This window comes from Eubalaena glacialis, chromosome 1 (assembly GCF_028564815.1).
Source record: "Eubalaena glacialis isolate mEubGla1 chromosome 1, mEubGla1.1.hap2.+ XY, whole genome shotgun sequence".
Taxonomy (NCBI): Eukaryota; Metazoa; Chordata; class Mammalia; order Artiodactyla; family Balaenidae; genus Eubalaena; species Eubalaena glacialis.
This window is the reverse complement of record NC_083716.1, coordinates 35,416,482-35,429,285: the sequence shown is the minus strand read 5'-3', so window position 1 is coordinate 35,429,285 and position 12,804 is coordinate 35,416,482. Positions and strand designations below refer to the sequence as shown.

The 12,804-nt window shown below is 35.3% G+C and overlaps 2 protein-coding genes across 3 annotated transcripts in view; one reads left to right on the top strand and one right to left on the bottom strand.

The window, feature by feature from the left end:
* FGFBP3 (fibroblast growth factor binding protein 3) overlaps nucleotides 1–12,804 on the bottom strand; it is a 122,535-nt gene that overhangs the window by 31,518 nt on the left and 78,213 nt on the right. The window lies entirely within an intron of this gene.
* The window catches only part of BTAF1 (B-TFIID TATA-box binding protein associated factor 1), an 83,152-nt gene that overhangs the window by 22,741 nt on the left and 47,607 nt on the right, over nucleotides 1–12,804 (top strand). For both annotated transcript variants that reach the window (XM_061171101.1, XM_061171170.1), the window contains exons 6-14: nucleotides 1,638–1,774; nucleotides 4,049–4,178; nucleotides 4,455–4,523; nucleotides 5,621–5,710; nucleotides 6,409–6,504; nucleotides 6,603–6,779; nucleotides 7,492–7,632; nucleotides 8,456–8,580; nucleotides 11,078–11,198. In XM_061171101.1, coding sequence (XP_061027084.1) covers nucleotides 1,638–1,774; nucleotides 4,049–4,178; nucleotides 4,455–4,523; nucleotides 5,621–5,710; nucleotides 6,409–6,504; nucleotides 6,603–6,779; nucleotides 7,492–7,632; nucleotides 8,456–8,580; nucleotides 11,078–11,198 — 1,086 coding nt within the window. The remainder of the gene's footprint in view (nucleotides 1–1,637; nucleotides 1,775–4,048; nucleotides 4,179–4,454; nucleotides 4,524–5,620; nucleotides 5,711–6,408; nucleotides 6,505–6,602; nucleotides 6,780–7,491; nucleotides 7,633–8,455; nucleotides 8,581–11,077; nucleotides 11,199–12,804) is intronic.

Sequence of the window (12,804 nt, the reverse complement as noted above, 5' to 3'; positions counted from 1 at the left end):
GGTACAAAGGGACGCATAAGATGTAAATAAATAATAAAGAAGACAGGACTTCTCTGGTGGCGCAGTGGTTAGGAATCCGCCTGCCAATGCTGGGGACACGGGTTCGAGCTCTGGTCCGGGAAGATCCCACATGCCACGGAGCAGCTAAGCCCGTGCACCACAACTACTGAGCCTGCGCTCTAGAGCCCGTGAGCCACAACTACTGAGCCCATGTGCCACAGCTACTGAAGCCCACGCACCTAGAGCCCGTGCTCTGCAACAAGAGAAGCCACTGCAATGAGAAGCCTGCGCACTGCAACGAAGAGTAGCCCCCACTCACCACAGCTAGAGAAAGCCTGCATGCAGAAACAAAGACCCAATGCAGCCAAAAATAAATGAATAAACAAATAAATAAATAAAATTTTAAAAAATAAAGAAAGAAGGAAGACAATAGAATAAAATAAAGGAAAACAAAAATGTAGTAATGTGATCACAGTGTGGTATTTCGACATGGTGTAGGGAAATGAATGGGTAGGTGTATTAGAGAAAATGGGCTATAGACAGAATGGTTGGATATGGGATGGCAGCAGCAAATTTGAGGTTTGCAGGATCCAAGTTTGGTTGCTTTAGATGTCGCAGACCTTTGGGAAGAGTTGCTGAGGTTAGTTGTTGCCATAGGGTCATCACTGCTCCATTGCCTTATGTATATGCCAGTGGTCCCTGGACCAAGTCTGTAGCAGGGTACCCACACCAGTGAGCCTAATTGGTTGTAAAAGTGTAAATTTCAATTGAATCTTAATCAGTTAAGGGCAGAAAGGATTTTTAGGCCTGCGCTCAAAGCATTTTTGTTCACATCCTTAATAATGTCTCCCATGAATGCAAAAGAGAGCAAAAACAGTATGCAGTGAGTGATTAAGCGGGAAAAAACATACAGGCTAAGTTAACTATAGGACGCTGGCCCAGTTACTATAACTATATGGCTATAGTTATTTTTATTTTTTTCAGTAAGAGATGATTATCATTGTTTAAAAGTTGACATTCTTTATTCTTATAACTTCTGGATGGTAGTATGGGTTTTTGTTTGTTTGTTTGTTTTTGCCTGCGTTGGGTCTTCGTTGCTGTGTGCGGGCTTTCTCTAGCTGTGGCGAGCGGGGATGACTCTTCGTTGCGGTGCGTGGGCTTCTCATTGCAGTGCTTCTCTTCTTGCGGAGCATGGGCTCTATGCACGTGGGCTTCAGTAGTTTTGTCTCACATGCTTAGTTGCCCCGCGGGCATGTGGGATCTTCCCGGACCAGGGATCAAACCCGTGTCCTCTGCATTGGCAGGCGGATTCTTAACCACTATGCCACCAGGGAAGTCCTAGATGGTTATTTTGAAGTCTCACCTCTTCAAAGCCCTCACTGGGGTCAGGATCATACATTTTTGCCTTATCTGTGACAAATGAGCATTTCTTGGCAATTGAAAGAATAGGGGAGAAGGAAAAAGAGAGTGAAATTATGGTACAGCCATACAACAGAACAGCATGAAGCTGTCAAAGAAGAATGTAATCAATTTGTATATAGTGAAATTTATAGACTTTAGTCCTCTTCTGAGGCTGAGACTATGGGTATATATTCTAACTTCAGAAGTTCAAATTCAGCATTCTTTTATTCTTTTAGACTCTCCAGGCAGCTGAATTGATTGACTCAGAGTTTCGAACAGGAATGAGCAATAGACAAAAGAACAAAGCTAAAAGAATGGCCAAGTTATTTGCAAAACAGAGATCCAGGGATGCAGTGGAAACTAATGAGAAGAGGTAATAATCTTTTTCTGCTTATTTAAAACAGTAATGTTGGTTAGCTTAAATCTGAGTCTGCTTGATTTCTAAAAACATTTTGATGACATTGTCTTTGGCTGTGGAGTACCATTTGGATTGTCTTGCTCAATTGTCAGAGAGTATTTACTATTATTAGGGACTAGGACAACTTTCCCAGAAAAATCCACATATGCACATTTTTTTTTCTTTTTTTTTTACATTTTTTTTTCTTAATAATTATGAGCCCTGAATGAGGATTGAAGATCTTCCAAGGGGAGTGCATTCCAGGTAGCAGGAGCAAGTGTAAATGCCTTAATCATGGAATATTCAAGAAACAGAAAGAAAGGCTGTATAACTGGTAAGAGTAGTAGAGAATGAAGTCAGAGAAATGGCCTGAGGACTACAAGTTAAGAATACTACATTTATAAACTGGGTATTATATCACCTGTTCCCTTGGCTAGGGGCTAAGCCAAATAGTGGGTAATAATCCAGGCTTGTTTACCTAATCCTGTTGTAGGAAAGAACTCTGTGGGTAAAATCACTGTCCTCACTTTCTTAATGAGTTCATAAAAATGATATCTGCGTGGCTTGGAGCAGCATTTCTCAAGGAGTGGTTCAAAACAACTCCCTTCATAAACACTTTGAGAATCTTGTTAAAATGTAGTTTCTTGGGCCCCACTTAACTCTTAAATCAGAATCTTTAGTGGTGTCCAAGAAATGTTTGAGGAAATGGTGCATTCATAAACACATGAGAGCCTATGAAAATAAGGTTTTGTTGCAGATAACAGAACTTTTTGTTGTTCTTTCCATTCATATAAAGCTAAAAAGTTAAGTGTTTACAGTGTTTATTTAAAAGCTAGGCATATGGTGGGGTAAACAATAAACATCTACTTGGTATAAATTTTTACTTGGAGTTGTTTTTTTAAGTATAAAATCTTTATTGATCTTGTTAACTACAGGTTTTTTTTTAAGTTAACAGCTCATTAGGATCGTGTAGTAACCTAGTAAGTGTTTTTACTGACTTCTGTTCATTTAAGACTTTTACCCAAATATCTGAATATTGGAAATAATAGACCTTATTTTTCAGAGCCCATGACTCATTCATTACAGATATTTATTAAGTACTGTTTATGTGCCAGATACTGTTCTAGGCCCTCATGATACAGTAGTGAATAAAATAGGTAAGAACTCCTGTCTTCGTGGAGCTTACATTCTAGAGGGAAAGATAGATGAGGATTAAGATAAATAATTATATTCATGGTAAGAGTTAAGAAGGAAAAAAGAGGTAAAGCAAGGAACGAACAAGTGAAATGTTTTGTGGGGAGGGAGTTTTAAAGTTTAGATAGGATGGTCAGGGAGAGATTCACAGAGGTTACTTTTCAGTAAAGATATGAAAGAAGTGAGGATGCTAGCCAGCCCTGTGAATATCTTAAAAAGACATTCCAAATAGAGGGAATAGCAAGGACAAAAGCCTGGAAGTAGAAACATGCTTAACAAGTTCAAAGACAGTAAAATGACCAACCTGTGACTAGATTGAATTAGAAAGTATTAGGAGAATAATAATAGTCTCCGATTTCTTTCATCACCTTACAGAAAAAATGGTTGGCCAAGATTACACTATTAAGGTGGAAGGTGGGGTCGGGTGGATATCTATAGAAAATAATGCTGTATATACCTTAACAATGCTAATTCTTTCTTTCTGTTAATAATTCAATAAAGCAGTTACTTGTCTTCTCCTTTGTAATATTTTGTTATTAGTCTAGCCTCTGTTTTTATTCTTTTAGTCATAAAGTTTTCCTCAAATTTTCTGCACACATTTTTCATCTTCGAATAGTCTTATCTCTATATTTTTCAAGAACTAGTAAGATTATAGTGTGTTGCTCAGTATATTAGTTTTTTTCAGGGTACAAAAGCCTAAAGAAAAAAAGTTATGCTGGGCCAGATTTAGGTTGTTAGGCCAAAAGAGTTTAAAATAAAAAGGAGAGGAGCTGGTTGTAGAGAGAAGGGGAAAAAAGACATTGTTAAATTTGAGATCCAGTCTGAAAGTAAGACGTCTTTGACCTGTTTTACATTTATCAGTAAGAGTAGTAGGATAAAGTTTGCTCAAACATTTTTAAGCAGTTAATCTTTGTTATTTGATACATGAAATTGTAAGTAAACCATATAAGCAGAAAATGGCAAAACATTTGTTCAAATGATGGATTCTCTTACATTCATTGTGGTTAACATTATCCTTTATTCAGTTTTTTTAAATGGTGACTTTTTTTTTTTTAGCAATGATAGCACTGATGGGGAACCAGAAGAAAAGAGACGAAAAATAGCCAATGTTGTTATTAATCAGTCTGCAAATGATTCCAAAGTCCTGATTGATAATATTCCAGACAGTTCTCCCTTAATTGAAGAGGTACTATTGAAATGCCCTAAAGTGTCCTTTGAAATTATTTATAATTTTTTCATACTAATGTGTTAGTAGAGGGTATATCATAATCTGTCACTTGAGAGAACTTTTATTATTAAAAATCTAAGTATCTTTACTTCATTAGTAAAAATTGTTAATTATTTAAAAATTTAAAAGCCTGACTATTATTATTAGTCCTACAAATAAATACACCTTATTACTTAAATTATTAGCATAAGATAGATCTTTTAAATTAGTAGTAATTCTGTTTTTCTTATTCAGACAAATGAATGGCCTTTGGAAAGCTTTTGCGAAGAACTTTGCAATGACCTTTTTAATCCCTCCTGGGAGGTAGGATTTCTTCATTACAGTTTCTCTCAGCTCTATTTTCTTGGCTAATGATAGGAACCATGTCAAGCACAATCTGTTTTGTCAGAGTTCCTGTTCTTGCCCTGTATCCTTCTCAGAACCACTGGTCAGGGCTCTTCATATCACTCGCCTCTTACATAGAAAACTTTAGACTGATTTTCACCTTTCATACCCCTTTTGACATATTTCTTTAGTGAATTGTTCATTTCTTTTCATTCTTTTAGCTATTATGTAAAGAGTTGCATATCTTCCAGACAGTAAAAATTTCATCTGGAAGTGGACAATTATGATTAAGACCAGTAGTTTCCAAGCAGTAGCTTAACCTCAGAAATATTTCTTCAAAGAAAATCTTGAACAGGTCTCATGTAAAAGAGATGAACGTGAAGTTCCTCTGGTTGAAATTGAGGGTTGGTAGTCTCAAACGATTCTGTTTCACTTCATTTGGCCTCTGAGTAATTTTAAAACACTGTTTTGGAATACCCTTCAGCACTCTTTCTTCTCCTTGATGTACTTCTATTTAAAGCTATTCAAGTCTTAACTCAAATGGGGTCTTGAATAAGTGGATGCAGTGTCAGTGGCACGTTTCCTCCCTTCCAGATGACACTGCAGAAGGCTACAGGGCTACAGTAAAGTATTAGTCATGAGACATTTTATTTGAATTGTCTTCCTTTGATGCTTAACACTGGTAGCTTTGGAACTTAGTATTGATGTATTTATTTCTAAAATATTGGTGTTTGGGCTATAAAGAACATTATATGATGCTTTTCTCTCCTTTCCTGTGGATGATGCTGAATGCAAGTAGAGGTTAGAGGAGTGACAGCCAGGTGGATTAATATCTCAGAAGGAATTTAGAATAGCTGTTTTCTTGCCTTGATTTTTAAAAAAAATTCCACATAATCAAAATTGTGAAATAAATATATGTAATTCTTCTTGGACAATAGAAGAAAAACACATTCTTGTGAAGTACTGCTTTGTTCCAATTTCTTAAAAATCTAATATCCCTTTTTCATACTGAAGCAAAGGTAAACACTGTTTCTTAAGCATTTAACCTCTGATATTTGCTTCTTGGTTCTTTTTAGGTTCGACATGGTGCAGGCACTGGACTTAGGGAAATCCTTAAAGCTCATGGGAAAAGTGGTGGTAAAATGGGAGACAGCACTTTAGAAGAGGTAAGTGTAAGTGTAGTAAATCAATAATTATCACCAAGTTTCAGTAGGTGGCCTCTTTTTCCAAGACAGGGAAGTAACAGAGCCATGAAGTAGAAATGAGAGGTAAATAATAAGAAACATGGAAAGGTGAACATAAGGAAAAAGATAAAAAGGTTAGGAAGAGGTTTATTTATATTATTTATAGACAGGAAGAATGAGTTCAAGGGAAAGATATGTCTGGAAATATTGAGTGGAAAAATATGTAGAAGCACTAGTATTTGAACAGGATATAAGGGATTCGAATGTAGAGTAAGATGAATGAAAGGATAGTTTAAAGGTCAGTAAGCAATATGATTGGTGTTAAAATGGAGACACTGGTAATAGGCTAGATAATAGATACGTGATAGATATAATTAATATCAGAGCAGCCTTAAGTGGTTTCTTAATTTCTCTTGGAGTGCAAGTAAAATAATAGAATTCATGAATTTTAAAGATTTTGGTACAGTATATCTAATAGTCATCAAAGAGGATGTGGTTAATATTAAAGATAGTAATTGGGACTATTCCATATTTTGGTTATTGTTCCTACAGCTAAAATAATCTGTCCCAGCATTTTGTTTCAGTTTACTATACTGTAATAGTTTAGTTTTAGTTTTTGGACCTAATATGTTTCCCTTAATATGTTTTAATACGTTATTAAAAAGTGATCATTTTAACAGATGATTCAACAGCATCAAGAGTGGTTGGAAGACTTGGCTATTAGACTCCTTTGTGTGTTTGCATTAGACAGATTTGGAGACTTTGTTTCTGATGAAGTAAGTATCGCCTAAGGGAGGCTTTACCCAATCAAATTTCAGATTCTTACAAAATAAGTTTTTTGCAAATGTGAGTTATCTTACTTTTTTATTTGTAGGTTGTGGCACCAGTTCGTGAAACTTGTGCTCAGACATTAGGTGTGGTGTTAAAACACATGAATGAAACAGGAGTTCATAAGACTGTGGACGTGCTGCTTAAATTACTTACACAAGAACAATGGGAAGTTAGACATGGTGGTCTGCTAGGAATAAAATATGCTTTGGCAGTTCGTCAGGTAAACACTTAAGTTTCTGAAGCATGTATGGGAGAGTTTTTTCCCCCCTTAGTTTATTTTCATTAATTAAATGAATTGGCCCTAGATTCTTAGTGTTACAGGTAAGCCAGTCCTTCAAGATTTGCCTTGTTGAGGTAGTATCATAGAGATAGGTTATGCTAATAAGAATTCAAGTACAAATTAAAAGATAGGCTTGGAAACCTGTTTCTATTTCATAGCAAGACCAGTTCGCAGCGAGATTCCTAGTGTATGATCACAGGAGTAGCTTCTGGGAGCTGCCTTTATTGGGGCGATTGAAAAGAGGGTAGTTTGGAGTAATGAGAAGCAGGAAGAGATAGCTTTCTTTTCCCTCTTCTCTCATATTCCCTTTGGTTGTCAGTGGTGTTGAATGAGAAATAGAAGTTAAGGTTCTAGCACAGGAGTGTGTATGTGTGTGTATTCACACTGGGAATTCATAGTCCCGCCTTGAAAACATGTTCTGATGTTTCAAGTCACAGTGAATAATGAAGTACTTGATACTGTTGTGTTCTTTTTGAAATGAGATTAGTTACATAGGCATCTGTTGATGTTATTTTTCGTTTCCATTTACATGATTCTTTTTAAATAAATAAATATTGGAATTTGTGCTTCCATATGTAAATTTAATAAAAGGTGTTTAAGCACAATAATTGTACTATAGAAAATTAATCTATTTTTATGTACTCTTTTACAGGATGTAATTAATACTTTATTGCCTAAAGTTTTAACTAGAATAATTGAAGGACTCCAGGATCTTGATGATGATGTGAGAGCTGTTGCTGCAGCATCATTAGTACCTGTGGTAGAAAGCCTTGTGTATCTTCAGACACAAAAAGTAAATATTTTTGCATTTTCTTCACGTAGAGCCTGTTTACATTTGAGGTGTAGCATGTTAGGAAAAACACTGAGACTTTTTTCGCCATTCTCCATTTTTCTTATGACAAATAACCCTCTGATGCATGGGATCTCGATTATGTATTATCCTTGGGAAGAGTGAACTGTGTCTATTTATCTTTCCCTTTCATGTACAGAATATGTAGGGAACTTCCTTGAGACGGAAGCAACCATCCCTTCTTCATTTCATTCCCGGTTTTTAGGCATATGAGATTTTTGTTTGTTTTGATTTTGGTTTTGGCTTTTGGTTTTTAAATCTGGTTTCATCTTTGAAATGCCTCTTTTAAGATCTATCTGACTTCCCTTTGTATTATCAAAACTGGAACACATGTATCTGGGAGTGCGGCAAGCAGTACTTTGAAAGCTCAGAAACTAAATTTGTCCTTTCATGATGATTAGGAATGTATTAAATATATTAAAATTACTTTACTCAGAGAGTCCTGACATGTATGTCTACACTGTATTGGTTTCAAAGTTTAGTTTTTTACATAAAATAGAGTATTGGATATCATATTTCCTGAATTCTCCATCCAATTATGAGCCTCATTAGAAAGGGCAGTGCCAAAGTAGAGTTGAGTGGCATTAAAAAGAGGGGTAGAGAATTGTTAAAGGCTTCTTAACTTTGCTCAAAACTGGCATTATCCAAGGTCATTGGGATTGTATATGTTGTTGAATCAGTAGTGACTCCTGAGATACAATTTGGCATGGCTCGTGAATATTTCTTGCAAAATTAACAACTGTTTTCTTGATAACTAATCTTACAGGTACCCTTGATTATAAATACATTATGGGATGCTCTTCTGGAACTAGATGATCTAACAGCTTCAACAAATAGTATTATGACTCTTCTTTCATCCTTGTTAACTTATCCTCAGGTTCAACAATGCAGGTAATTATTTCTATTCAGTGGAAAAAAGTAAAAAGTGTTTACATACATTTCCAGATAATTAAGCCTAAAAATAGTCTAGCACCTTTTAGAACAGTACTGTAAGTTGGGGATGCCAAAGACAATTATTTCCAAGAGGACTTTTCTTCTTGACTGTCTAGCCACCAGCTCTTTTGGGGCAGGAACTTAGAGAGGTCATATTCTTGGCTTAGTTCATTTATATAATTCTTTGATTTGTTCATCCTGTAATAGTTAACTTTAGAAATACAATTATTACATGTTATTTTCACCTCTAGCCCCAGACTATGGAATTTTAGCCTTTGTGACATTTAGTTAATAGAATTATCGTTGAACATCAGTTGTACTTTTTCCAAAATTTGCTACTCTGTAAACTTTTTCTTTGTTATGTTCACTTCAACTCTTGTTCTTTATTTCAATAATCAGTCATCAGGAAGGGAATACATAATAATGTAATATCACCAAAGGCAGAGTCTGGGTGAAGCCAAAACATAAACCAAAAATTTGAAGTGTTGTTTATTTTCCTATCCTGATATTTGAAATGAAGCTCAGCTAATTAATGTATTCCCTACCTTTTAGACTGGCTCCTGAATATTATTTTCTATTAATAGTATCCTTGGAGATAGAGAAGAAGAAAATCATATGCAACTTAAAAAAAAAAATCACAGATGAGAAAATTAATTATTCTTCTTAGCCTAGTGAGAGTGTTCAATGAATGTTTATGTGATTATGATCATAAATGATTTCTGGTTCTGTGAGTGAGTCTATTTCCAATGAAAATCATCGATGTGTGAAAAATGTTTCAAATAATACTGACCTGCTGGTAGTCCTTCAATGTTAAATTTAGGCTAGTAGGAGAGCTCACAGATTGGAGTAGCAAAATAAGTGCCTATAAAATGAAGAAAAAAATTGAAGTGGTAGTGCCTATATGGCGTTTCCTAATTTTCAGATGCTTTCATTGGCATAGGGATTAAATCAGTTAATCTATATGAAAGCCCTTCTCAAGCTGCAAAATGCAAGAGTTCTTAATTACTCTATATCAGGGGTTGGCAAACTTTTTCTGCCCAGATAGTGATGTTTTGGCTTTGTGGGCCATATGATCTCTGTCAAAACTACTCAACTCTGCCATTGTAGCACAAAAGCAGTCATAGATAATACATAAAGGAATGAACATGCCTGTGATCCAATAAAACTTTATTTAAAAAAACCAAGTAGAGTGGATTTGAACTGTGAGCCTTAGTTTGTTGGCACCTGCCCTAAATAAAGACTCTGGACTTTTAAAAAAAATAATCAAGTGGACAGTGTCTGGAAAGCTAGATAATGTAAAAAAAAAAAATGAAAGAATGTAGCAAAAATTCTGTTAATTCAATGTGAAATAATGTAGTTTTTGATCTTTTTTTTTCAAAATTGCCTTAGAAAATTTGCTTCATATGTTGTGATATTTGGCAGATACTTTCCAGCTTATGTAAGAAGAAATGCAGCATGTATTTGGAGCATGAACAGTTACACTATTAACAAGACCTGTTATAATGCTTTTATAATACATATTTGACTCTGTTTTATGTCCGTGTGTGCATGTGTTTTTAAGTTATAATTTTATAAGTAAATTTACTAAATGTGTAAATAAATGTAAGAAGTGATGTTCATACAAACCTGCAAGTAATGAAAATAGCATTAAAAGATGGACCTCCTGAGAGGAACCAAAAGAACAGAGATAAATAGTTACACTGACATATTCTTTTTTCCTCATTTCTTTTTCTACAGAGGTATATATTTCAAGTGCTAGTTATAAATAATTTCCTAATTTGAGGTAACTTTTATAAATGACTCACGGATGTGACAGGAATCTTATGGTCCAAGTTGTTAGCCTACACGTGGCTTTGCTTGCTTTCCCATTTAAAATCTAATCCGTGAGAAGGAAGATAATTTGAATTTTCCTAACTTAGTAATGCTAGATCAGGATAACAAATTTCAAATCTACTACCATACCATCTCTTGTTTCTTTTGATATGTGATACAGTTGGCCCCAAAGGGGGTTGTAAGTTATGTGCACCTATTGGTTACCCATTGGGGTTAGCCATGGGAAAGTAGTAAGGATTAGCAATCCTGATTTTGTGTAGGCTGACCACGAGCTAAGATACATGCCCCCATTTTCCTGAGTAAGAACAGACTGAGAATAAGTGCAGTTATATTGGAAAGTTCTAATTTGATAAAGGTTAATTCATGGCATTAGTGCCATAGAACAACCTAATGTTAATATTTCTACTCTTCTTTATGACTGCATTTGCTCTGTCTGTACTGGTACTATAATAACGGTTTTGAATGAGGGTGTTAAGCGAATGTTCGTATGAAAATTGTATTGTCTTTTTAGAACTTATTCATCAAAAAAGATGCTAGGTCCACAAGGAATTGATACTTAGATAATGTATCAATAGAGCTTCAACTGAGAATGAGTAAGATTAATTTTTGTCTTCTTTATTAGTATTCAACAGTCACTCACAGTTTTAGTTCCACGAGTCTGGCCTTTTTTGCATCACACTATATCATCAGTTCGAAGAGCAGCATTGGAAACTCTGTTCACTTTATTATCAACTCAAGACCAGGTAAGAACTAATAACCGTAGTAATCTTGAAATTTATATAAATTAATTTTGTAAAATAAATCTGATCACCAGGTTACCCTTGCTTCACATAAAGATCAGGAGAATGCTAGGTCTAGTAAAATTGGTATGGTGACTACGTAGACACATAAGAATATAATCACCATAAGGGCAGAAGTATTTTAATATTTTGTTGTAGGTTGTATTCCCAGCACTTGGAATATTGCTTAACACATGGGTGGCCCTCACTGAGTATTTGTCAAAAGAAAGATTGATTGAATATTCCCTTCTTGTCAGAGACTTGTTATTCATTGTTTGCTTGCTCTGTGTGGTTGACAGTTGGACGATTGGTAGAACTCATCCCAGGTTAGCAGGCTACCTTTGAAGCTCTGCAGTATGACTCTAAAGACTGATAATAAAATTGCTAGGCACTTACCTCCTCTTAAGGATTACTCAATCTTAAGAGCATGATATTTTGAAGGATAGTATACTTCAGGAATAACACAATGAAATGCCTACAGAGAACCTTCAGGTAATATCACTGTGTGAATGGAATCTGTTAATGAGCTGAGGAGTCCTTGCCCTGTCTGTAAAAGGCTTCACATTCCTATTTTAAAAATAGCCCTAAAGGTCAAACAAAATACTAGAATTTAGGGAAACACCATAAGGAATCTATTCTTCTATCATGCTGTTATTTATAGGTACTGCAGTTTGAGCCGGTGGTCTTCAAAAAGCAGTGATTAATTTTTTTAGACAATATAGTAGGGATAAATGTCTCTTTTGTGTTCACTAACCATGCATTCATATGTGAACTAGGAATATTCCATGTAGACCTACTTTAATCTACAGCATGATGTTGTGTTGCACTACCATGAATCAATGTTTGTGAAGTTTCGTTTTGCATTATCTTTTTTGTCTAATCACAGTCTTCTAAGGAAAAACCATCAGGTCTGTTCTATAATCCTTAGTTGATCAGGCATGGGTTCATATGACAAAACCGGCATGGGTTGTTCTGAATTTTCACTTCATTTTTGTTTTACTTTTGTGAGTTTTGCCTAAATGTTTTTGATGTAAATATTCTTAAATTCATTTTCGGTAGACCTCTTGAAGTTATCAGATTTCTTCCCTTCATGTTGTTGTTGTTGTTGTTTGGAGCAGTTTTAGGTTTACAGAAAAACAGCAAAAAGTACATAGTTCCCATATGCCCCTACCCACATGCACACAGTTTCCCCTTTAGCTAACATCTTGCATTAGTGTAGTACATTTGTTACAGTTGATAAAACAATATTGATATATTATTAACAAAGTCCACAGTTTACATTAGGGTTCACTCTTTGCATTGTAGATTCTGTGGGTTTTGATAAATGTACAGTGGTATGTGTCCACCATTAGAGTATCATAGAGAATAGTTTCACTGCCCTAAAAAATGCCTGTGCCCCACCTATGCATTTCTACTTTTCCTCCCTTCAGAGCCATAGCAACCACTGATCTTTTTACTGTCTTCATGGTTTTTGCCTTTTGCAGAATGTCATATAGTTGGAGTCATGTAGTAGGTAGCCTTTTAAGAGAGGCTTTTTTTCATTTAGCAATACAGAATTAAGATTCCTCCA